This window comes from Natrix helvetica (assembly GCF_964273705.1).
Source record: "Natrix helvetica genome assembly, chromosome: 2".
In the NCBI taxonomy this organism is placed as follows: Eukaryota; Metazoa; Chordata; class Lepidosauria; order Squamata; family Natricidae; genus Natrix; species Natrix helvetica.
Genome location: NC_138552.1, coordinates 151,742,966 through 151,769,676, shown reverse-complemented (window position 1 = coordinate 151,769,676; position 26,711 = coordinate 151,742,966). Strand labels below are relative to the sequence as shown.

Genomic DNA, 26,711 nt, shown 5'->3' with positions numbered 1-26,711 from the left:
GGAATGGAAAATTTGTAGCCCTAATAAAGATTGCTGAATTAAACAATTTTGATCAGTTTTAGCCAGTGGTAGTTATGGTTCATCATTCTGGAGAGCCCACAGTTTTTCCTCCTTGGGTATAATAGGCACAGTATGCTACATGATTCATTAGGCAATCTGATTTCTCATTATTAAAGAAAATCCAGGAAGTCAGACTAATTTCTGACTAATTTCTAGTAGCACGCTACTAGAAATTTACTTCAATAAAACAAGGACATGGGAGTCACACTCCAACAATGAAACACTGATTGATCTTTCTTCGGCGTTAATACAGGGAGTCCTCGACTTACAACCATTGGTTCAGTGACCATTTGAAGTTACAGCGGCCTGAAAAAAGTGATTTACTTGATCTTAGTCCGTGATCTTGAACTGTTGAAGCATCCCGGCAGTCGCATGATCAAAATGGCACTTATTTACAATGTCCCAAGGTTATGTCATTGATATTTGCAACCTTCCCAGCCCTGCACACAAGCAGAGTCAAGGGAAACCAGATTTGCTTAATGACCATGGATTCACTTAACAACAGCAGTAATCAGCTTAACAGTTAAAATTCTGGTCTCAGTTGTGGTCATAAGTTGATGACTACTTGTAGCACACCAAGTAGTTATTTTATTTGCCGTTATGCTGCTCTGTTTAATTTGACCCAAAGCGCTTACGATTGCTTTCTTCATATTATTGCAAAAAAAAAGATGGAAAGCAGCTAAATGCATGGAATCTAAATGCGTCTGTCTCCTGAAAAGCTGCTGAAAGGCTGACTGACAGATGAAATCTAAGGGCAGCAGTTGACATTCAAACAGAGCAGCACTTACCTCACGGCTAAGCATCGCTGTGATGGCAACAGTTCTTCCTCCTTTCGAAACATTCCTGCGCATGAGCAAGAAAGAAAAGGGTAAACCATTGTGACTGCTGCAAGAACCGCAGGCACATTTGAGCTGGGACAGTCCTCCCTCCCTCCCTCTCTGCAGGATAGTCATGAAGAGAAATAATTGCAAACTGAGACCAAACAATAAGAGCAACTGATGCTAGCAGGGATTTGAGAGGACACTTTGCCAGCATTCTAATCCTCTTTGTGATAAAGCTAGGACGGGCATAGATTGGAACAGAGTTATCAGTCCAGATTTCCTAATCAGATTAATACACCCAGATGATTGAGATGATTCAGAATTTTGGTTTACTTTAGGGGGGAAAGGTTGTTTTGTGCAAGGGCAGAAGCCACCGAATCATCAGGCTATTTTCTTCAAGGTCTAAATGCTATTTAATGAAAAGATTGTCATTATTCCTTGTTTTTCATGTTCAGATCAAGCAAGCCAATAAAAACATGCCATGGTTATAGATCACAGCTAAGAATCACTCTTAACCATGCTCGCTTCCACGATCTGTTTTCAGATGACAAGCTAGGCCAACTCAAAACATGGTTTAGCATATCATGCAAAAGTGCTATTTCTTGTACCTTTGGATCAGAAAGACTATGATTTAATCTTAAGTAATTAACTGAAACAAAACAGTCAATCTCCTAGTGCATGTTTCTGTCCCACTTCAACTAATCATATGTAATTTTAAGCATGTTGTAATATAGCTTGACAACCATTTTGGTGTAATGGTTAAGGCCTCAAGTTAGAAACAGAAGCGGAGTCCTAGTCCCACCTTAAGCAAAGCTAGCTGGGTGACCCTGGGCCAGTCACTTTCTCTCAGCCCTAGGAAAGAGGCAATGGCAAGCAACTTAAAATAAAAACTTTGCCAAGAAAACTGCAGGAACTTGTCCAAGCAGTTTCCAAGAATCAGACACCATGGAACAAAAGGGGAAAGAAAACTCACAACTGGGAATGTAAACTGAGATTGATTTAAAACAGTGAGTAGATCCAATGTACATGGCTCCATATAATCAGATGACTGCTAACTGGGAGCAAAGAGTCATAAAATCCTAACTCTCTGCTGCTATCTAATGATTGTCCAGATTTTTGCAGTAATGGACAGCTTTAAGTGGCAAGAGACTACATTATTTATAGGGCTGTGAAACTGAAAAATTACTTGAATGAAATGATTCAGATTTCATGAGAGCACAACAACTTCCTGCTGTTCATTAAAGACTCCCAAATTCTTAATGCTTCCTCGTGAGCTAAAAAAAGGATACACCTACTATAATAAATTTGCTAGTTTAATGTTAATGCAACTTGGAAGACTGCCCATTACGTCCTCTAATATTTCAGAGAGAGAGGGAGGATGAAAGCATGAGGCTTACAGCAATCTACCCATTTAATGCTGAACCATGATTAATTTTAATGTAGCCATTATCTCTGTTTATTTACAAATAAAACCAACTGATTTTTCTGGTCTAAAAGCATTCTCTTTTTAGATCTTCAATTCTCTAAAATAAACACCTAATTATCGTTATTTATTTAGACTTGTAAGTATTTTCATAACTCTATACAATTTTTACTACTTATTTTTTCTAACTTGGAGCTTAGTTTAATTTTCATCTACAGTGCTTTTGTATTCTATGGAAATTTTAAGATGTAAACTTCCTTGTGTTAAATCTGGAAAAAAAGTTGACATTATTGTTTTAATAAATAAATAATAATACAATACAATTTGCTCATTTAAAAATAATTATACAAGACAGCAAGAACTAAATAAAAGAAATATTGGTTTAATGAAATCATGACAAATACGGATTTTGTCAATAAAATTCCATTGGCTTTATAAGAAGGAAAATATATATTCAACTGACTGATATCCGGTGTATGGATAGAAAATGAAAGGGTTTTTCAAGATTGAAAGTTAAAGAAATACATTGTTCTACTCACAAATTTAAAGAAAAAATTCTCCTCCCCAATTTGTGTTAAAAATTTAAAGAAGGAAGTCTTTTCTCACCCCCAATTCTTACCATCATGAATTTCATACGCCAAACTTGTAATTTTCTGAGTAATTATCATCATTGGGCTGTAACAAAGATGGAGAAAGGACAGGAAATTTAGATTTTTAAAAAAATATAATAGTACTTCTCTATGGCAAGATAAGGCTGAATGAGAGAATATTCATGAGTTTTACTTTTATTTTTGAAAAAAATGCCACTCAAAAGAATTCTTCATTGGTAGGCTCAGGCAGAAACAAAGAAACAGGGCATTGGTACTTACCTGATACGCCTCTTCTCATAGTGGGGGGAGGAGTATACAGGATGGGTTGACCTTATCCTCCAGCTGATTGGACTGGGTCAGATAAGCTCTTGGGACATGCCCCTGGCCCACCAGGCACCGCCCAGTTATCGGCGAAGAACTCTATCCAACTCGTTATGCCATCCACTCCAGACTTTAGTATGGTTTCAACCCTTTTATTGAAGAATAACTTAACATACCAGTGCAACATTCAACAAACACATGTTACATAACTATGTCAGGGGGGGTCTGGATACTCCTCCCCCCCCCTATGAGAAGAGACGTATCAGGTAAGTACCAACACCCTTTCTCAATAGTGAGGGGGGAGGAGTATCCAGGATGGGACGTACCAAAGCTCGCACGTCCCTAGGGAGGGTCACATACTGAGGGCACTGGCCAACTAAGCCTGGTGGGGGGGTGTCCCCTGCCCTATGCACCGTCTGTAAGACCCTGCGCCCGAATGAAGCCTCCGTCAAGGCAAAGGTAGTTCCTCATGAAAGGTGAGGGGGAAGACCAAGTGGCTGCCCTACATATCTCTGTCCATGACGCCTGGGTAGCCCAGGCCACAGTGGTGGCCGCACTTCTTGTGGAGTGTGCTGTGATGGGGGTCGGTGGCTGAATGCCCTGAGACTGGTAGGCTGTAGCTATGCAAGTTCTCAACCACCTGCCTATGGTGGTGGAGGTCACCTTCCTGCCGAGAGACCCCGGTTGGAATGAAACAAACAGGGCCTCAGACCTTCTATTCTGCCGGGTTCTTCTGAGGTAGATCCTCAGAGCCCTTCTTACGTCTAATGTGTGCCACTTCCTTTCCAGAGGATGAGAAGGGTCTGGACAGAAATTGGGCAAAACCAGCTCCTGTGCCCTGTGAAAGCACAAACATACCTTAGGGGTCCAACCACAACACCACTCTATCCTGATGAAAGATGCAGAGGTCTTCCCTGACGGACAGGGCCTGCAGTTCTGATATCCGTCTGGCGGATGTGATGGCCACCAGGAACGCCACCTTAAGGGTTAGAAACTTTAGTGACACTGTTCGCAATGGCTCAAACGGCTCCCCCATTAGAGCTTCCAACACTTTGTGTAAGTCCCAGGAGAGGTACCTATGTACTGTAGGTGGCTTGAGGTTGAACGCTCCCTTCAGGAACTGCCTGACCAATGGTTGCTGAGTAAGTGTCTGGGTACTGCCGCACAGCAGCACTGAGGAAATGGCCGAGACTTGTCTCCTAATAGTGTTGGGGGCCAGCCCCCGGTCCAGGCCTGCCTGGAGAAACTCCAGCACTATAGGAACAGTGGCTCTCACCGGGTCCTGCCCGCGGGAGTGACACCATGTGGAAAAGGTCCGCCATGTTGCGCCATATATGCGCTCCGTGGAGGGTGTTTGGGCGGCCTGGATAGTCTCTATTACCCTGGGGGAGAAGTTTTCCTCTCTCAGGGTGCTCCGCTCAACCGCCACGCGGTCAACTGGAGCCATTGGGGTTCCGGGTGCTCCAGGGATCTCTGACTGAGGGATATTCTCTCCTGGGGGATTCTCCATGCTCTGCCCAGTGAGAGCGATTGGAGGTCTGCAAACCATGGCCTCCTGGGCCAGTAAGGGGCAATCAGTACCACCTCCGCCCTCTCCCGAAGAATTTTCTGAATTACTCTGGGGATCAGGGGCAAGGGCGGGTATGCATATAGGAGCCCCCTGGGCCACAGGCAGCAGAGGGCGTCCACCCCCTCCGCCCCGTGTGTTCGGTACCTGGAGTAGAACCTCAGTAGTTGGGTGTTGAGGTGCGTGGTGAATAAGTCGACCTCCAGGTGACCGAACCGGTTCATCACCTCCCTGAAGATGGCTGGATGAAGTCTCCACTCTGAGTGGTCTACTTCTGCTCTGCTGAGCCAGTCGGCTCTGGTGTTGTCCACGCCCGCTATATGCTCTGCCGTTAGGGATAGCACATTCCTCTCGGCCCATCGCCCCAGTCTCTTGGCCTCTCGCATAAGGGCCCCTGATTTGGTTCCCCCCTGTCTGTTTAAATGGGCCTTTGTGGCGATGTTGTCTGTGAAGACTAGGATGTGTCTACCCTTGACCGAGCGGTGGAACTGCATCAGGGCAAGGCGGACCGCCCTGAGCTCCAGCCAGTTGATACTGTGCGTCAGTTCCACCAGGCCCCACTGTCCCTACGCTATCTGATCCTGTAGGTGGGCCCCCCACCCGAACAGGCTGGCATCCGTAGTCACCATCACCCGGTCTGGCGTTCTGAAGACTTCGCCCTTTGAAATCGCGGGGGACGTCCACCAGATCAGTGAGTGGGAGACTTCTGCCGGGAGGAGGACCTTGATCTGGGAACAGCTCCTGCTCCTTCGCTGGAAAGGCAAAAGGAACCATTGTAGGTCTCTGGTGTGAAGGCGCGCCCACGGAACAATGCCAATGGCGGAGACCATGGTGCCTAGCAGTTTGGACAAGGTGGCTAATGACACCCTACCTCCCGAGACCACCTGTCTAGCTAGCCGTCTCAGGGAGATCTGTCTCTCTGATGACAGAAATACCTTGCCTTCCTCTGAATCTATCAGAGCCCCTAGGTGGATTAGCTTAGTGGAGGGGTGAAGATGGCTCTTGGCCAGGTTTACGGAGAACCCATGGTCCCTAAGTACTGCCATGGTGGTATCTAGGTCCCTTAGGGCCCCCTCAAAGGAGGATGACTGTATCAGCAGGTACCGGGACCTGTCTCAGATGAGCTGCCAGGGCAGCCATTACCTTGGTGAACACCCGGGGGGGCGGATGACAACCTGAAGGACAAGGCTCGGTATTGGAAATGTTGCCCTAGATAACAGAACCTAAGGTACCTCCGGTGCCCCCGCAGGATTGGAATGTGTAGGTAGGCCTCTGTGAGGTCTATGGAAGTGAGGAGGTCTCCCTGCCTAATTCCCTCCAGGATGGAGTTGAGCGAATGCATTTTGAACCTCCTGTAGAGGATGAAGCGGTTTAGCCGCTTCAGGTCCAGAATAGCCCTCCAGCCCCCTGAAGCCTTGGGAATTACAAACAGGATTGAGTAATACCCTTGACCCTGCTGTTCTAGGGGCACTGGCTGGATGGCTCGGATATCTAGCAGGTGCTGTATGGCCTCTTGCATCAACAGCCTCCTGGCTGGATTATTGGAAACCGGGCAGATCCGGAAGAACCCTGGGGGGCTGGAAAGGAACTCCAGGGCCAGCCCATGTCTGATGGTGTGCTGTACCCACCTATCAGAGGAGGAGCAGTCCCAGCGATCCACGAAGTACGCTAAGCGCCCCCCAATGGGAGCTGAATCTGGTCTGGCCTTAGTGTTTGCGGAAAGAGCGCCCCCCGCCACCTCCTCCGCCACCTCGAAAGGGTCGCTTCTGTTGTTTGCCTTTCTGTGGCCTATCCGGATACCTTTGCCTGGCAGCGAAGCCCCCCTGGTACTGCCTGGCCCCTGAGTACCCTGCCTCGGGCCCCTGAAAGAGTCCTGACCACAGAAGGAAGTCCCAAAGTCCTGTCCCCAGTAGCATGACCATCTGGGGTCGTGGGAAGCACCTTCCGCTTGTTCTCTATGAGGTACGGGTCCAGGGCTGTCCCGAAGAGGGTATCTCCTATGAAAGGAGCTGACGCCAGGCGCCACTTGTGTCGTACCTCGGCCTGCCACTGTCTCAGCCACAGCAGTCTGCGGGACGCGACAGTAGAAGCGATCGCTCTGGAGACGAACTTGGCTGTGGACAAGATGGTGTCCGCCGAAAACTGGATAGCTGCCACCAGTTTGTTGATGTCCTGGTGCGCTCTAATCTCGGTCACAGGAATCCGCTGCTGCAGCTCCTGCATCCAAAGTAAGGAAGTCTGGTTGAAGAAGGAGGCGGTGGTGGCCACCTTCACCGCCCAGGCTGCTGCTTGATGCCCCTTTTGGAGGGTGAGATCCGCCTTCCTGTCCTCCAACTTCAGAGCCTCTTCTGGTTCTCCTGGGAGGTTAGTTGGGGTGTGCAGTGCCCGTACCGGCTCATCAATGGAGGCCTGAGACAGCACCCCTGCCATGTCCTTATCCACATTGAAAAAGATCTTATCTGTGGACGTGGGCGTAGGACCCACTGTTGGGGCTGCCCAGTGGCGCTTGATTGACTCCAGGAAGGCCTTGGGGGTTGGCACTGTGTCGGTCTCAATGACCTTCTCGTCAAAGATGGTCTCTGCCGAGAACCCCTGAAGCTGAGGTGAAGCTTCTGCCGTTCTGTTTCCAAGCTTGGCTGCTGCCTTGGCCTTGAACAGAAGCGATTTGTACAATGAGGGCTGGAACCACCCAGTGAAGGCCGGCTTAGGAGGGGGCATACCTTCGTCCTCAGAGAGTTTATCCTCCCTGACTTCCCCCTCCTCGCAATCCAGGTCGCTGTCCTCCTGCGATGAGATTGAGGAGCTGGAGATGTCATCCTCCTGGTCCACCAGGTCTTCAGGTGCCCCGGGGGCTGACACCACCTGGGGCTGCGCTTGTGGCTGCTGAAAGGCCACAGTCATGCATTGCTGGAGCGCCCACATCATTAGGTCCTGGAAGTTAGGGACCCCTGGTGGGAGTTGTTGGCTGGGCGCCATGCCCACTTGTGCAGGAGGGGAACCCAGCGGTAAAAGTCCCGTGGGCAGGGCTGGGCCCAGGGGGGCTGTCTGTGGAGGGAAATGCCACCCCTGAGCGAGATCCCAAAGACCTGAAGTGTCAATTGGGATCCTAGCTTGCAATGGGGGTTCCTCCCCTGTGGCTCCGCTTGAGGGGGGGGGCTCCAGGGGCCTTCTCCTTCTGTCCCAGGCCTGGGGTGGATTTGTGCCCACTTGCCTTCTTGTAGAGCTGCTCCAGCCTCTTGTGCCTTCTTGTCTCATACTTGGAGGCTTTGGCAGGTTTGTGACCACCCTCTACCAGCTCTGCCCTGGGGAAAAGGTGTCTTCTCTTCTCCTTAGCCTTTCCTCTCCCCACCCCCCGCCCTGGGCAGCCCTAGGGGTGGTCACTAACCCTGGTTGCTCCTCAGCGCTCCTGGCGGGGCTGCTGTCCATCGCTGCAGGTGCTGGGCTGCCGGCTTCTTCCTGGCTGCTGGGCACTGCCATCTTGGAACACGTGGTCCCTGCCGGCTTCAAAATGGCGCCCGCGCCAGCAATAGAAAGGGCACGCTTTTTAAAAACTTTTCCTCTAGCGGCTCGTGCTGCAAGGAGCTGCCGCACACCTCCCCCGCTGCTTTCTTCGTTCCCCTTTGCCTCTCTCTGGCGCTAGGGGATCTGCTCTGTCCGTGGACTCCCTCCGATGAGGCGAGCCACGTGGGCGATGGCGCAAGCGCTCTGAGACATTTGGGAACCCGCGGTTCGCTGCTCAACCCAGTGGGGAGCAGCGGAGCGCTCCAGCGCCTACTAGAGCTTCCAGCGGCGGGCTCACCTCCTGGGTGGGATCCTGCGCTGTCCTCTTCAGCCGGTCACGCTCCGGCACTTCTGGAACCAACGCAGCAGGCCCTCTGTTTCCAGCTTGCCCGGCTGAAATCCTTTTTCTGAGTGATACTTGTCTCACTCAGATGCCTGGGCAGCTTGCCGCCCCCAAGGGGGCTTTTGGCAATTCGTTCCTTCCGCTTTGGGAGCTATTCAGCCCACTGGCGGTCATTGCTGATTCTTCTTTTCTTCTTTTCTTTAAATTTCTTCAATCTTCCTGGAGCTCCAGGATGGCAAACCGTCCAGTTGAGGACTGAGTCGATAACTGGGTGGTGCCTGGTGGGCCAGGGGCGGGTCCCAAGAGCTTATCTGACCCAGTCCAATCAGCTGGAGGATAAGGTCAACCCATCCTGGATACTCCTCCCCCCCTCACTATGGAGAACAAGGGCATTTACACTGATAGCAAATGATATATTTTCAAAAGGTATATAGCTTATTTGCTTGCGAAGTCACAGAGCTTGTTCAGAAAATGAAAACATTTCAGTTCAATTATTCCTCCCTCCATAAAGGAAGAAGCTTCCATCCTTCCTTTGTCACAAAGCATTATTTGATTAAGTCCATAAAATGTCAAATGATGTTTCAAATTGGGATATCCTGATTTGAGGACAAAATTAATCACAAATTTAAAAAAGGACATTTTAAGTTATTTCCTTCAGGCACAAAAAGGAGAGGAGAAAGAGAAGCATGCACAAGCTTGACTTTCAGACATGCTTATTCTCATTAAGTAAACAGTCAGCTACATGCATATGCACCATTCCCCACTATTGCTGCCTCCCTTTGACACATGTTTTAGATTAAAATCTAAAGATTTTTACCAAATTTGCTAATCAAACCAGAATAAAACAATATCATTAAGCAGACAGAGAGGTAACAGAAAAAAATAACACTGGCCTGTGTAAGTAATGGACCACTAAAATCTAATTTTATTTCAACTGCACATACATTTGCTCCATAAATAGAACAGAACATAATCAACCTTGAAAAAATGAACCAACAGTCTGCAATGAGTACTTTGCCATTTCTACATCACACGGAAGATTTTCTTTTAGACACATACGTAATGGTAACACCACAGAAAGCAATATAACATAAAATCACTAGTACCCTTGAGAATGCTGTTGTCCAATTACATAACTCAAAAGTAGAGAAATGAAGACACCATCTTGCAATATAAATGATTTCTTCTAAAAGTAACTTTGGTGTCTTGTACCAAGAGAATCGTAGGAAAACAGGCAAGATTTATTAGCTTTCATACACTTCCCCAATACAAAAAAAGATTAATTTGTGAACTCAAATACAAATCCAAACTTTTAGAAAGGAGAGATGGGGACGGAAGGGAAAAGGAACTGCAGAGAGGAAATCTCTCAATGCTCATGATTGCACTCGACATTTCCAGAGACATATACAGGGTTTTTGTTAGATGCAATAAGGTACAGGTAGTCCTGGACTTATGTCTGATCGCTTAATAAATATTTGAAGATATGATTAACTTGAAAAAAGTTACTTATCACCCATCCTCAGAATTATGACTGCCATACTATCCCTATAGTTACATCATTGTATTTTAGGTGCTTGGCAACCAACTCACATTTATGACTGATTGCAGCATTCTGAAGCCATATGAGATATAATTTTTTGCCATTTTCTGGCTCCAAAATACCCATTGGATAAGCTGGATTCAGATTTATGTAATCCATTTAATGATCACGATGACATGCTTAATGGTCATCATAAAAACATCGTAAAATTGAGTCTAGTCATGTGGTGACTCAACTTAGGACCACAATGACTCACAACCAAAATTCTATTTTCAACTGTGGTCATAAGTCAAGAACTGCCGGTACATTTTAATCAGGAGATGACACAAGTGGTTTGATCTGAATTTCTCCTGTCCATCCAGCATCAGCTAGATCAGCTGGATGGACTTTTAACCCACAGAGAAATCATTTTCACAAACATCCTATTTCAGATATAGTTCTATTCTGAACTATATAGTTATGAAGGAGCTAGATAAAAAATTGTGATAGGACAGCCTTTACTATATATATGTATACACATTTTTCCATGTTAAGTCACATCCCTGAGTTACCGTATTTTTCGGAGTATAAGATGCACCGGAGTATAAGACGCACCAAGGTTTTGAAGAGGCAAATTAAAAAAAAATAGGTAGGTAGATAGAGGGGGAGAGAGAGAGAGAGAGAAATAGAAATACAGAAGGTAGGTAGGGAGAGAGAGAGAGAGAGAGTAGGCAGGTAGGTAGGTAGATAAAGGGAGAGAGAAATATAGAGAGAGAGGTAGGGAGAGGGAGAGAAACGGTAGGTAGATAGGTAGTTAGGTAGAGGGATAGAGAGAGAGAGAAATAGAAAGCGAGAGAGAGAGAGAAATACAGTAGATAGGTAGGGAGAGAGAGAGTAGGTAGGTTGGTAGGTATGTAAAGGGGGAGAGGGCGGGAGGGAGAGAGAGAGAAATACAGTAGGTAGGTAGGGGGAGAGAGTAGGTAGGTAGATGTTTCCAGGTGTATTTATCCATGTGCTGGAGAAGGAAATCGCTGACAATCTGCAGCACCTAAGATTTTGTTTCTGCTGGCACAGCACTCGATCAATGTAATTCTCATCAATCAGTTAAAGAGGAAAAAAGAGGAAAAAGGGGGGAAAAGTTTTTGCACTCTGCAAGCCTCCCCAAAACGGCCCATTTTTCACGAAAATGGGCCCTTTTATTTAAAGGCGTGAATATCATTCGGGGGATTGCAGAGTGCTCCTGGGGGGGGGGAGGGCAAAACCAAGCAAAAAACGGCCCGTTTTTTGTGGAAACGGGACCGTTTTTTGTGAAAACGGGACCGTTTTTTGACAAACAAATTGCATGCATACCCTTATGGAGACTTATAGAGTACTGCTGCGGGCTGGGGGGGGGGAATGGCCCATTTTTTGCTCATTTCTGCCCTCCCCAGCCCCCAGGAGCTCTCTGAAAGCCTCCATAAGGGTATGCACAGTCTTTTTGGTGAAGGGGATGGGGCTTCGGGAGGCAAAAAAATGCTGTATTCAGTGTATAAGCCGCACCTATATTTTCAGCCTCTTTTTTGAGGAAAAAAGGTGTGTCTTATACACCGAAAAATACAGTATATTACCTCATCTCATACTCTTCTGTTGCAATAAACAAACAGGTAACATGCATACATTCTGATTTTTTTTAAAAAAAATCCAGACATCTATGAAGTGTCAGGTAAATTATACTTAATTCAGACTTAACTACATATAGCTACAAAAATAATTGTGAGTACTGAAAATTGTTATTCTTACCCTGAAAAATCAGCAGAATATTGTCCATAGTCAAATATATAAACTCTAGAAATTTGGCACACAGTGAGGTATCCCAAAGCAAAAACAAAACAATATCTGGAAAAGAAAAAAAAAGTCATTGGGTTATCGCTCACAGAATCTGTAGGTATTAATATTAGTTTAACTTGTTTTTAGGATAATTGTTCAAAAGGATAATGTAGTCTGAGACACTTATATCATAAAGCACAGTATTTTTCTCACACTGTTAACTGGTTCACATTTGTACTCCATATATTTAAAGCTAGACAACCCGTGACGCACTGGATCTCCTTTCACAGATATTTCCTTACCTAAAAAGAGACACAGAATGACCACAGGCAGCAAAAAAGCAAAGGGAGCAGGAGCAATTTCCAACTTTTTTGCTAGCTTCCCCACTGAGTTGCTTCGTGAGAAGCTGGAAGGGACTTGAAGCTGACCCACAGACATTCTGACATTTTGCTAAGGGAAGGGCAAGCAAAAGAAGCCACAAGGAAAATTGCAGCCCTGTTCCTTAAACCAGCAGAGTAAGGCCCCTCCTTCCCTCCAGGGAGGAAGAAGCACATTCATTGACTGCCAGCCCCACCCCACCCCAGCCAGCCGTATCTCGCCAGCAGGCATCTGAATTGCTCCCTACACCTTCCTTTACCAGCCATTCCCATTAAGAGAGTTCAGGTTTCAGCCTCTGATCCAAAGTAGCCAATCGCCACTTGCCTTGCATTCAGCTAATTAGGTGCAGGGGCCACAGGGAGGTGGGGAAGATACCGGGAATATGGCCTTTGCATTCCCCCCCACCCGCCCGCCATGCAACCTACAGGTTTTTGGGAAGCATAGCCAAAAGATGTAGTGGTGCTGAAGTGGCCACAACCTTTCCAAATATAATTCCCAATAGAGTCATGGGTCCCAGCATTCGGTAATTTATAGTTCATTTTAGCTACTTTGGTTCAATTATTATTGCCCTATAGCCGGGATGGCGAACCTATGGCATGCAGAGCCATTTGTCAGAGCACACAAGGCGTTGCCCTGTCAGCTGGAAGTGACTTCTGGTTTGCTCGCAGGGTTGCGTTTTGCCCTCCAGAGGCTTCAGGGAAGCTCCTGAAGCCTCTGGAGGGCCTCCCGGGGGGGGGGCTGTTTTCGCCCTCCCTAGGCTCCTATAAAGCCTCTGGAGCCTGGGGAGGGCGAAAAAAGCATGGAAAAAATGGGGGGCCGTGCCTGTCATGCGCGCATGCGTGCTAGGGGGTTCACACATTGCATTTTGGGGCAGCACGCCCACGCATGACCCCCCCTGCGCTCCCCCCGCTTATGGCACATGAACCAAAAAAGGTTCGCCATCGCTGCCCTATGCCTTCCAGTTTTGCCCAACTGAAGGTTACAAATAAACAGACAAAAGAGTTGTGGTATGTTCACACAATGGTAGTTAAAAACCAAACTTTTACAATATCCTCAAAGCCTTTGAACCACAATCCAATCACTATAATTTTTAAAATCTCCCCATTTAGCTACAACAGAATCTACATTACAATTCTTGTATTTTTAAGCACGTTTTTTAAAAATTTCTATAGAGATTCTCAAATATCTATGATTGTCCCAAAGGTGCTTTTCCAAAAGGCAACTGGACTTTTTTTCTTTCCTTAAAAATGTTGAACTGAAGAAGCTTATTGGATGAGGAAAAAACAAAACACAAAAGTCCAGCTGCCTTTTGGAAAAGCACCTTTGCACTGCACTGTGAAAAAAGTTAACCTAGTAATGGTTAGAAAATGCTTTCACAAATTGCTCAGTATTTTGCCACCTGTTACAAATTCTGCATAGATCTGTCATTACAGCACACTATTTTAAAATTTAAATCTATTACACATTATACATGCACTGGATTTAAAAATCAGAAAGCTAAGAGCTGAGGTGCCACCATGAGGCTTTTTCACTACAGTTAGAAAGCTCAGAGAACATTCTGGAATGACATACATTGTGGAAATGACATCCTGTACAATTTCGCCCATGGCAGTAACAATCAATGCAGGTAGTCCTCAACTTACAACAGTTTATTTAGTGACCATTTGAAGTTACAATGGCACTGAAAAAAATGATTTATGACTGTTTTTAACACGACCGTTGCAGCATGGTCATGTGATCAAAATTCATCCCCTTAGCAACTGACTCATATTTATGACGGTTGCAGTATCCTGGGATGATGCGATTACCTTTTGCGACATTCTGACAGGCAAAGTCAATGGGGAAACCAGATTCACTTTACAACCATGTTACTAACGTAGCAACTGCAGTGATTCACTTAACAAGAGAATCATGTGGCAAGAAAAGTTGTAAAATGGGGAAAAGTCACTTAACAAATGTCTCGCTTAATAACAGAAATTTTGGGTTCAATTGTGATTATAAGATGAGGAGTACCTATACAAGTAAGGACTCTCTGAATCACCTCTCAATAAGATTTAAAATGTGGCTGTGGCTGTGCCTGTAAGTCTTAGTATTATTTTAAATTTCATTGAGTCTTACACCCAAATAAGCATTCAGAGCTCAAATCTGCATATTTGAAACTTCTATAAAATAATGGTTTTGCATCTTATTAATCCATATAATCCAAAAATATCCGTACAAATACCATCTTTTAGCAAATTAAAAAGATAAACTTTCTTTTTTAATATGCAGACAGAGAACCTTAATTCTGCATTAAATAGTATTTATGAACTTTTCTAGCAAACTGTTGGATTTGCTGAACAAAGGACAACCTTTTTTCATAGTTTCTTCTCCAATGTACTTTTAAAACATTTTGCACTAGACTATATGCCTCTTATGATATTTTATTACCATGACCAAATTATAATGACTGAATAACCACTCATTTAAGTTGTTTTGACTGTACAGAAATCAACTGACATTTCCCACATACCCTTGCACATTCAGGCCATATACATCTTACTCCTCAGCAGTTAGTTTTGCTGTACTTCCCCAGAGGTATTGTCAGAAATGGGGAAAAGAAGCACAGATCATTTAATTAAAGTGGAGGGAGCAAGAGCCCCATTGATCATCCATTTTCCTCATCTCACTAACTAAAAGATTGCTGTTGTAACCGAGCAGGCTCCAAATTCTGACCTTCACAGCTACCAGCCTCATGCCAGACAGTCAATCCATCTCCATGAGTGAGACTAATAATGCACAGAATCAGAGGACAAGCCAGGAGCAAGGCTGGTCAAGAATGGAGGCTGACCATCTGTTCAGCGGCCTCTGAATGAAGTGGAGTCTCCCTAAATTGCTAGAGAAAGTCTAAGTAAATTAAGCAAGAGAACCATTGTTTTGGAAAAGCGGTTGTTTTCTGAAGAGATAAACAAGTAGTCCTCGACTTACAACAGTTCGTTCAGCGACCATTTAAAGTTACAACAGCACTGAAAAAAGTGATTTATGACCGTTTTTCAGTTACAAGCTTTGTAGCATCCTCATGATCATGTGATCAAAATTCAGATGCTGGACAACTGGTTCATATCTATGACTGTTGCTGTCAGGCATGCCTCATTCAACATCCAAGAAAGGAAACCCCCAACTCCATTTATTTAGAAAAAAGATACTTTTACTGGATATGAAAATGGAAACAGTGAAAGTGAAGCAAGAACTGAGGCAAAAAAAATGTGAACATGTACATATCAAACGTTTACCCAAATCCCTCCCCCCAGTTACCCAATGTCCAATCTCCAACCCCCAAGGTTGTCATGTGGGGTGCATCTTCAGGTGGCCTCATTCAGCTGGTATGCAAAGATGGTTGGCCTTGACCAAACCCAAACACGAGCCTTCAGCATGCACAGATGGTGAGAACAAAACTCCCTCTTTCGAGATGTCTCCACCAGCACGAGTACCCTCCCAAATACGATGAGCCCCCCCCCCCGTTACTATGGCAGCTGATAGCAAGCAAGCTATATAGAGGCTGACAGTTGCTGTGTCCCAAGATCATGTGATCACGTTTTGCGACTTTCTGACAAGCAAAGTCAATGGGAAAGCCAGATTCACTTAACAACCAGATTACTAACCTATCAACTGCAGTGATTCACTTAATAACTGAGACAAGAAAGGTCATAAAATGGGGCACAATTCACTTAACAAATGAAATGTTGGGCTCATTATGGTCGTAAGTCGAGGAGTACCTGTATAAACTTTAGCTATGTTCAACTTTTTTCTTGTATTTTTTTCTGTGCAGAACTAAAGCAAGTGTAATATTCTTATGTCACTGTACAAATTTAGAAAATTGGATATTAGTTCAGCTTTGAATCAAACTAAGTTTTAACTTCAAGAAGGCTCAAATTATAGGTAGTCCTCACTTACTGACCACACATTTAGACACCATTCAAAGTTATAACAGCACTGAAAAATGAAACGTATGTCCAGTCCTCGGGGTTGAGGTTATCGTAACAGTATGCTGACATAGCAGTATGCTTTCATTTTAGAAGGGGCTTATTAGAAGATCGCAAATATAATTAGATGAGTAAGGAAAGGACTGTAAAAAATCTGATGTCTTAGAGCTAAGAGCTACTGATTCAGAAGATATATGAAGAGCTCCAAAACTCTAAATAGAGCCAAAAGATACCACAACCAGTTTAGGCCATGAGCAAACTAGTTAACTAGATCATCAGTCCTACTACATCATAGTGTGAGGATAAAAAACAAGGGGAATTCTCCATGTCCACTACCTTGAATTCCCAGAAGGAAAATCAAAATCAAAATGTAATATATGAACAAGTGTCCACTCTAAGATAAAATCCAGCAAAATCTTTTAACACACTAAGGCAGTGATGGCGAACCTATGGCACACATGCCACAGGTGGCACGCGGAGCCATTTGTCAGGGAGCCTGGGGAGGGCGAAAAAAGCATGTACAAATGGGGGGAGCACCTGTTGTACGTGCATGCGCACTGGGGGGGTCGCGCATTGCATTATGGGTGCAGCACACCCGCACACGACCCCCCTGCGCTCCCACTTGTGGCACACGAGCCAAAAAAGGTTTGCCATCACTGCACTAAGGGGCCATTTGCCACTACCTTTTGCTATTGAGATAGAACTTAAAAGCTAAGCTCCTGCAGAAGAAGAAAAAAGAAACAGGATAGAATATATTCAAACAACCAAAATCAATGATATTCAGAACTACTCTGTATCAAGAACAAAATCCTCCTAAAAAGCTCTAGTTTTGACCTCAAAACTTAATCACCACACTTTGAAAAAAGTTTCTGCATCAAATCTGAAAACAAATACATTAATTTATTATCAGTCACCACTTTCAATAAATCCTTGCAGATTGAAGTTACTTCATAATAAATTCTGTGCGGCGTTATTTATTGAAATACGCTTTACTCGACTAAAATCAGCAGGGGTTCATGTGTCTGAGAGAGAGAAAGAGATGAAATGAAAACAAAATGGCGTTCGCTAGGCTAAGCAGATCAGTCCCCTACTCTGCAGTTGCTTTCCCTAGATCCCTTAGAGCAGGGGTAGTCAACCTTTTTATACCTACCACCCACTTTTTATACCTACCACCCACTGTTAGTAGTAAAATTTTCTAATCACCCACCGGTTCCACAGTAATGGTGATTTATAAAGTAGGGAAGTAACTTTACTTTATAAAATTAATAAAGCAGAGTTACGACAAACCCCTACCGCCCACCATGAAAGCTGGAACGCCCACTAGTGGGCGGTAGGGACCAGGTTGACTACCACTGCCTTAGAGAAGCAATAATAATGCTAGCACAAGCATAAAAGTGCTTAGAAAAGAAAGGAATGTTGACAATAAAAAGGGATACTTGCAATTGAAGAAAGCCATGTGAACCAAGGACAAGGGAAGATAACAGAAATAGAAACATTGGACGATAACTATTATTCCAACATGCAATCTCTATAGTATTAATAAAATCATTGTCTTTCTATTTCCACCTTCATTACATTACTATATCTGACCTCATGGATTACATGCATACTTTGTTTACAGAAACCCACATAAGGCCCATTTTCAGATCTGCTATTGAAGCTCCAGTATTGAAATCAATTTGCTCTATGCTTGTATTGATGAGTACTCTGGTCCCTGTTATTAAAATAATTCATAAAGTAGAAATTCCTTCTACACATACATTGCACAACATACTTGCAAGGCAAATAAATAGAGAAGTGTGAAGATACATAAGTGCAATTAGATGTTATTTTAATCCACAGCTGCAACACCTCATATACAGATTGAAATGACTAAGATTTAGATATTAAGCACTCTAATGCACATTACTGTCACCTCGGGGCTCAGCATGCCACAGACTAGAACAAATAAACACAGCTCACTTAAAAATAGTGCTCTCACACACATATTGGACTATATATTTTATAAAATTTTGCATGTGAATAGCAAAAGCACATTTCAAATGATAACATACAACCTAAAGCAATTTCAATAAAACAGAAGCATGCAACTAAAATTAATCATAATGCACCACTTTATTTTAAACAATATATTCTTCCAAAAAATTAAGACATTTATCACTCAAATTCACATTCTGTATAATTAAACCAAAATGGAAAAAAGCCATTTCCACTATTTTTTATTATTCCAAAAAACCCCATTTTTTATATTCTTGGCAGATAAATTACAAGAATAATGTAATGTATTAATGCTTGGGATATATGGAATGTGTCATTATAATTAAACATATGGACAACAAATTTCCACCTTCTTCACTTGATTCTTCTCCAGCTGTGAGCATCAGGAAAATTAAGATACGCAAATAATACTAAACAAAGAGCTCAAATTTCAGCCTGTACTACAGTCATAAGGATAACTTTGTCTATAATTAGTTGGACCCTTCTTGGGAAGGATAAGCAGAAACTGTGCTTGGATGCTTTTGTACATTTTACTGATACAGGTACTCCTTGATTTGCAACCATTTAATGACAGTTTGGAATTGTGATAGCCTTGGAAAAAATAGCATATGGCCTATCCTCAAAGTTACAACCATCATAACACCCCAGCGGTCAAATTGCAATTTGGGCACTTGGTATCCAGCTCACACATAGGACATCTGCAACATCTTGTGAATACATGATTTTGATTTGCGACTTTTCCAGCCAGCTTCTGACAAGCAAAGTGAATTTGGAAAGCTGGATTCACTTAACAACTGCACTTATTTAATGGCCATGTGATTCACTATGATGATTTCCTTAACAACATTGGTAAAATGGTTATAAAAATTGGGGCTCAGTCATGTGATGGCTTGCTTAATGATCACACTGCTTAGCAATCAAAATTCTGGTCCCAATTGTGATTTTAAGTTGAGGACTACCTGTAAAGCTGATATCTGCAAAGTTCTAGCGGCTGGAGTCTGGAGATGTGGCTGGGCAACGTCTTACATTGTTATCTGGAATGCTGTTCAGCTTGTGGGCTCTGATGGAAGTGCCAGGGCGCTCTCCAGCATGGCTCTATCATCTGCTGTCTAGATCCATGGCCCTCCTCAGATAGCTCGGGAAGGTGTGAGTGGTTGGGTCCAGCAACTGATCAATGCCTGTTTGGGGAAAGGAAATATGCCTGATGATTTTAAGGTGTTGGTATGTCTTCTTGTGAAGAAGACTTCCCTGGATTGAATTATTTGGACCGCTACCACCCTAAGTCTCCAACCTCACCCTTTTAGAGAAAGTAGTTTATGGTGTGGCTTCAACTGCAAAATGCCCACACAAAAAAGTTTATCTGTATCCTTTTCAATCAGGGGTAAGGCTCAGGCATGCAATATTGGCCTGTCAGGACCTGGATGAAGGAAGCGCACTCTTCCTGACCTTCTTGAATTTGTATCGTTGATCAAGACTGGTGATGAAAGTTAGGAACCTCTATTTTACATTAACTGTCCCCTTTCCTGAGCAGAAAAATCGGATCAAGAGGGAAAAAAGTTTTCCATAGAGAGTCCCACGAGGCATGATCATTTTTTTCCTACCCTTCTATATATACTGTACATTTTACATATTTAATTCAAACTTATCCTACCTTAATTTGTACAATTCTAGGCAGTGAACATAATACCCCTATCTACTATTTTCTCCACAACAATTGTCAGGTGGAGCAGTGAAGTCAAATATTCACTGAGAGTGAATATTTGGCCATACAGTTATCCAGCCAGCTTTTATACTAAAAAACCAGGTAGGAATCGTGGTCTCTAGTCAAGGACATTAACTGCTACACCAAAGTGGCTCTCAATGAACCTATTGCTAATGGGCATCATTGGTGAGATGCCATCAGTATGCTAATGATACCATACATTACACCCTGGGTCAAGCTGTAGATGCCATGAAAGTAAACCAGGTAGCCAGGGGCCAGGTAGAAGAAATAAGCTGAAATGAAATTCTAACAAAATGGAGTTATTTACCCCCAAATGACTTGATTTTCTGTAACAGTTGCAACAGTGGATGAGTGGCTTTCCTTCTTAAATCTCTGTGACTGAGATTTCTTCCTGGACTTATGGTTATTGATATCTGGAGGCTGCAACCAGGAGCTTTGCCTAGCTTCAACTTCTATGTCAGTTGTAGCCATATCAGCCCTGAGGTGACATGGTGACATTGATATATGCCGTCATCACTACCAAGATAGACTTCTGCAACCAGCTCTATATGATCAACTCTGAGGACTACTCAGAAACTGCAATGAATACAAATGCAGCTGCACACATAGTGGTGAGAGAGATCAATTTCAATCAAATTACATTAATATTGTACTGGTTGCTAGTAGGCTTTCAAGTAGGTTAAAGGGTTAGTTCCAACCTTGAAAGCCCTGCATGGTTTGGCTTCAGGACCACCTTCTCCAGACAGAACCATCCTGTCCAGTGAACTCATATCAGGAGATGAGGCTAAGGTAAAGGTAAAGGTAAAGGTTGCCCTGCACATGGGTGCTAGTCGTTTCCAGCTCTAGGGGGCAGTGCTCATCTCTGTTTCTAAGCCAAAGAGCCAGTCCTGTCTGAAGACGTCTCCGTGGTCATGTGGCCAGCATGACTAAACACCAAAGGTGCACGGAGCACTGTTACCTTCCCACCAAAGTGGTCCCTATTTTTCTACTTGCATTTTTTACCTGCTTTCGAGCTGCTAGGTTGGCAGAAGCTGGAACAAGTAACAGAAGCTCACTCCATTATGCAGCGCTAGGGATTCGAACCTCTGAACTGCCAAATCTCTGATCGACAAGCTCAGCCACTGAGACACCTACATCCCAATTGATGAGATGAGGTTATCTAATCCTTATAGAAAAGAAAAAAATGGAGATGCAAAAAAGTAGATGCAGATGTCCAGTCTGTGCTTTAGAAGATAAAGATCTATTTGCAAGGCAAGGAATGAGGAGAAATCAAGAATAAGAGTACCATTACCACCTTCCTCAGAAACTAGAATGGTTTATTTATTTCATTTCATTTATTTATTTGATTTTTATTTCTATATACTTCAACAGCAATGTACAATGCAGTAAAAATTGAACTGTTCCATATGCCCTTTGCTATTTAAGACTATTTCTGTTAATAGTAGCCTACTTGGTATACTACTAGGCACTGATGGCAATCTGGTGACACGCCATATTTTTGGATGTCACGCCAGCATTCACCAAACCAACAGCAGCAACTCTTGAAAGCATGTCCCATTCTTGCACAATTTTCAGAGTTGGCATGAGAATGGGGTGTGCTCTTATGCAGTCTCCCCAAGTCACACAAGAATGAGGTATGCTTTTGCATGGTTTTCAGAGACTGCTGATGTCATGGAAGAACATTCTTTGAAGCTGCTTCAAAATTGGAGGCTTTGTGTTACCTGGAGCAGCCTCGGGTAGTCATTAGAAACAGAATACCTCCTGAAGGTAAGCAGTGAGAAGCAGATACTGGGGATTGCTGGGTCACAGGGGCACTTGTGGAGTTGCCCAAGGCTCATGGAGCCTTGAGGAACAGCACAAAGTGGCCTTATTAAGTACCAGTGGCAGTACTGGACTGAAGTTGAGCACTGGGCCTCTAATTCAGGTTCAATCTTAGGATGGCCTAGATGGGGGAAGGAGAGATAATTGTTTTTCCTTTTTCTATGGTGTGGGGGAAGACATCCCAGTTGAGTCAAGTGAGGCATTTTCCAAATTTGTGACATGCCAAGCCCAAAAGGTTTACCATCACTAACTGATCTTTGTTTTCTTGGATGATCGCAGTTTTAATTATTTTATTTTTCTATACTGTGTCATGTTCTACTTTATTACTGTAATCTGGGACTTATATGATTTGACAGTGCACAAAAATATCAACAAATAGGTAAATCTTTTAAAATGCATAAAGTTTTATAAAGACATGAAAATATTAATTTGTGAGATTGGCAGTTGGTCTTACCTGAACTGCTATTTTCGGGGCTGGGACAGGAGGCTCCAGTGGATGGTATTAACACGCCCAATTGGCCATGAGACTGGGATGAAGCTGAAGCCACGCCTCTGTGCTCCACCCTTTATGTCCAGTTTCATCGAAGCAAGCTCCCCCAAGACCTGAAAACAAGGCACAAAGGAGAATGACCATTGACTTACCTGAAGGGTCGTTTTCTGGGCGCTGCAAAGGAGAGTCCAAGCGTGGGTTAAATACATCCAATCTGCCCAGGACTGAATTGAAACTTTAAGCCATGCCTCTGGTGCTGACCATCCTCAGTTTTTTTCAATGAAGGCGTGGAACTGTTGCGTGCTGAGAAGTCCAATAACAAATCCAATTCCAAACAAGGTGTAACTATATCCAAATGGACAGTCCATAAAGTCTGCACTGAACAGCGGAGACAGACCCTAGGGTGGGGTTGGACTCTCCTTCGCAGCGCCCAGAAAACAACCCTTCAGGTAAGTCAATGGTCATTTTCCTGGGCGCTGCTCTGGAGAGTCCAAGTGTGGGATATACCCAAGTTAAATGTCACTAGGGCGGGAAACAGTCGAGTTCAGGGTCTCTCTGCTGGTATGAATGCCCTGAAGGACTTGTCTCCCAAAAGCCCCTTCCGCAGAAGCAAACTTGTCCAATTTGTAGTTCTGAACAAACGGAGACAAGGAAGTCCAAGTGACCGCTCTGCAAATTTTCTCTATCGGTGCTTAAGTAGCCCAGGCCGCCATTGAGCGGCACTTCTCATAGAATGTGCGGTGATATGGCTTGGCACTGGTTTGGACTGGAGAACATGGGCAAGGGTAATGCATGCCCACAGCCACTGTCCAATGGTAGATGAGGAAACTTCGCAGTCTTGAGATGCAGGTTGAAATGAAACAAAAAGTGATTCAGAATGCCGGAACGCAGCTGTGTGCTTGATGTACTTGCAGAATGTTCTACGGACATCGAGCATGTGCCATCTTTTCTCCTTAGGGTGTTTGGGATGCGGACAAAAATCCGGGAGAATGACCTCCTGGGCCCGGTGGAACCAGGAGTTTGTCTTAGGAATGAATGATGGGTCCAGCCGGAAGACCACCCTGTCTGGATGTATCAAGCACAAGTCCTCACGAACCGACAGGGCTGCCAACTTTGAAGTATGCCGTGCAGTAGTTATGGAAATCAGAAAGGCGGTTTTAAACATCAAATGCTTAAGGCTGGCGGTACGAAGCATTTCAAATGGTGGGCCAATCAGGGCCTGTAAGACTACATTGAGGTCTCATGATGGGTATCTGTGGACCACCGGGGGCCTCAGGCTGGTTGCCCCTCTCAGGAAACTACGGATAGTGGGATGACGTCCAAGGGATGAGTGCTCATCTTGGGCAAGTATTATGGGTAACGCGGCCACCTGACGCCTGAGTGTGATAGGTGCCAGGCCTTTGTCTAGTCCATCTTGCAAATAGTCCAATATTTGTGGAACAGTAGCCGAGGTCGCCATCACACCATGAGATGTACACCAGGTGTCAAACAACCTCCAGGTGGCATCATAGATCCTGGTCGTGGAGGGCTGTCTGGATGCCTGAATGGTGTGGATGACCTTGGTGTAGAGACTGTCCCTGCTCAAGAGGTCCCCCTCAAGTGCCAGACGGCTAGTTGTAGCCACTGGGGCTCCAGATGTTGAAGCGCCCCTGGCTGAGAGAGACCTCGTGGTGGGGAACCCGCCAAGGAGGATTGACAGAGAGACTCACCAGGTCGGCGAACCAGGTTCTTCTGGGCCAGAACGGGGCTATGAGCAGGACCTCCACTCCCTCCGACAGGATCTTCCGGATGACTCTGTGAAGAATAGGCAACGGCGGAAATGCATACAGCAGACCCGATGGCCATGGGCAGTGAAGGACATTGACTCCTTTGGCTTGTGGAGTGTGGAACCTGGCAAAGAACCTGGGAAGATGCGTGTTCTCTGGGGTGGCGAATAGATCGACCAGCGGGCGGCCGAACCTCTGAGACAGGCAGTGGAACAGGTCCGGATGTAGTTGCCATTCCGAGTGGTCGACTGTGGCTCTGCTCAACCAATCTGCCTGGATGTTGTTTACTCCAGATATGTGTTCCGCCTGTATTGAGCATTGGTGCTGCTCTGCCCACCTTCCCAGGGACTTGGCCTCTGCCATCAGGGACCTGGAATGCGTGCCCCCTGGCGGTTTATGTGCGCCTTTGTCTCCACATTGTCTGTAAGTACCATCATGTACTGATCACGGATGTTGTCAAGGAAGTGAACAAGAGCTAACCTCACCGCTCTCAACTCCAGCAAACTGATGCTGTGCGTTGCCTTGGCTGGAGACCACCTGCACAATCTAGTTGTGGAGGTGGGCTCCCCAGCCATAAAGACTGGCATCCGTCATGATGGTGAGACGGTCCGGCTCTTTGAAAGGACTGCCTTTCGCTAGGGCAGGAGACAGCCACCACCTGAGTGAATGACGTACTTTCAAGGGAGACCTGCACCAACGCCGTGGAGCTGCTTTCGTTGGCGCTCTGGTAAGGTAGAAGGAACCACTGTAGAGGCTGAGAATGAAGCTTCGCCCAAGGCACGATGGACAGGCAGGATATCATTTTTCCTAAGAGCTGGGACAACTGCACGACCTTGGCGTGAGAGGATTGCTGCACCTGCAGGACCCGTTCCTTGAGACTCGCCACTCGTTCTGGCGACAGGAACAGCTGACAGTCCACAGTGTCGATGATGGCACCTAGGTGCTGCAGTCTGGTTGTCAGTTGTAGATGATTTTTTCTAAGTTGATGGAGAAGCCGTGGTCTTGCAGGATCCTCACTGTGTAATGCAGGTCTTGCGTCACTTGCTGGTGCAACAACGACTGGATGAAGACGTAGTCCAGGTAACAGTGAAGTCGCACTGGACGGATCTGAGAAAGGCCGCCACCGCTGCAAGAATCTTTGTGAACGTTCTAGGGGCCGATGACAGGCCGAATGGCAAGGCTCTGTACTGGTAGTGGTGGCCTGCATAAAAGAATATCAACAACCTGCAGTGAGCTCTGCAAATGGGGACGTGGAGGTAGGCCTCTTTGAGATCTATGGAGGTTGACTGAAGGGACTGCATCTTGAACCTACTGTAAGCTATATGATAGTTAGAATAGAACCCCCAATCCACCTGGTCTGAGGGGACCGGCTCTACTGCGGCAATGTCAAGCAGGTGCTTAATAGCCTGATGCATCCGCCTGCGCTTGACTGTTTTGAGCTGGGGGAAATGCGCAGAAGTAGTTTGGGGGAATGGAGAGGAACTCTAGGCGAAGCCCATGTCTGACCATGCTGAGCACCCAAGCATCGGAGGAAATCTCCGCCTAGGCCTCGGAGAAGAGAGCCAGGCGACCACCAATGGGTGGGGTCGGAGATGACCTATTTGCCCCGGTGGTAAGGGCAACTACCTCCCTCTCAAAAGGGGGGTTTACTCTGTTGTTGGAAATGGGCCCTATCCCTGTTGTAACTTCTCTCGGGTTGCCTCTCTGACCTGAGGGAAGAGTACCTGCTTTGTTGAGCCTCCTGCTCCTAAGGGCGATACGAGGGCTTGCGGTAGAATGGCGTAGACTTCTGCTCTGCCTTTTTCGCCAAAGTGGGCAGCACCTTCTTCTTATTCTTGTCCTCCACGAGGAACGGGTTAAGGGCAGCCCTGAAGAGAGAGCCTACAGTATAGTCAGCTGACGCCAGTTGCCACTTTGATTTGTTGTCCGCTTGCCAACCCCAGAGCCAAAGAAAGTGACAAGAGGTAACGGATGACGCCATTGTCCTGGAAGCGAACTTCATGGCATTCAATGTGGCATCAGCCGAGAACTGTGCAACCGCCACTAACTTGTTTAGGTGCTGGTGGAGCCGCACATCTTCTGGGGGGATACGTTCCTGGATCTTCTCCATCCACAGGATAGCCGTATGATTGAAGAACGAGGCAGATGCCGCTGCCTTGATGGCCCAGGCCGCTGACTGAAATGTCTTCCTCAGCGTCATCTCTGCTTTCCTGTCATCTGCCTTAAGGTTGTCAGCCACATCCTTGGCCACCAGGGAGGTTGGTGATGCTAAAGCGACCACAGTGGTGGTAGCTGCAATGCCTGGGAGAAATCTGGCTCAATATTATAAAAGCGCCTATTGTTACTGCCAGGGTTGGGAAAGGCAGTAGGCTTCTCCCATTGTTTCACCTCCAGAAATAGGTGAGGGGCAGGAATCTCCTCTTTAACCGTCTTGGGTTCAGAAAAGACTGGGCCTCTAGGCTTCTTTGCTGAACCCCCTTCCTTGGACCCCTCTTTAGCTCTGTCCTTAGCTCTTTCCTTAGACCCTTCACCCTCCTCAACCTGAGCAGTGGCACGCACCTTGCGCAGGAGGGATCGTAATAAATTTGGTGGAAAAAAGGCCAGTGAAGGCTGGAGGACTGG

General features: G+C 45.3%; 1 protein-coding gene across 2 annotated transcripts in view; it reads right to left on the bottom strand.

Moving 5' to 3' along the window:
* Positions 1 to 26,711, bottom strand: part of MBOAT2 (membrane bound glycerophospholipid O-acyltransferase 2) — a 102,545-nt gene that overhangs the window by 24,825 nt on the left and 51,009 nt on the right. For both annotated transcript variants that reach the window (XR_014174407.1, XM_081941698.1), the window contains exons 4-6: positions 11,925 to 12,020; positions 2,924 to 2,979; positions 849 to 903 (exon numbers count right to left, since the gene is read on the bottom strand). Coding sequence is in view for 1 of the 2 variants with exons in the window: in XM_081941698.1 (XP_081797824.1) it covers positions 849 to 903; positions 2,924 to 2,979; positions 11,925 to 12,020 (207 nt within the window). In the remaining variant the exon portion in view is untranslated. The remainder of the gene's footprint in view (positions 1 to 848; positions 904 to 2,923; positions 2,980 to 11,924; positions 12,021 to 26,711) is intronic.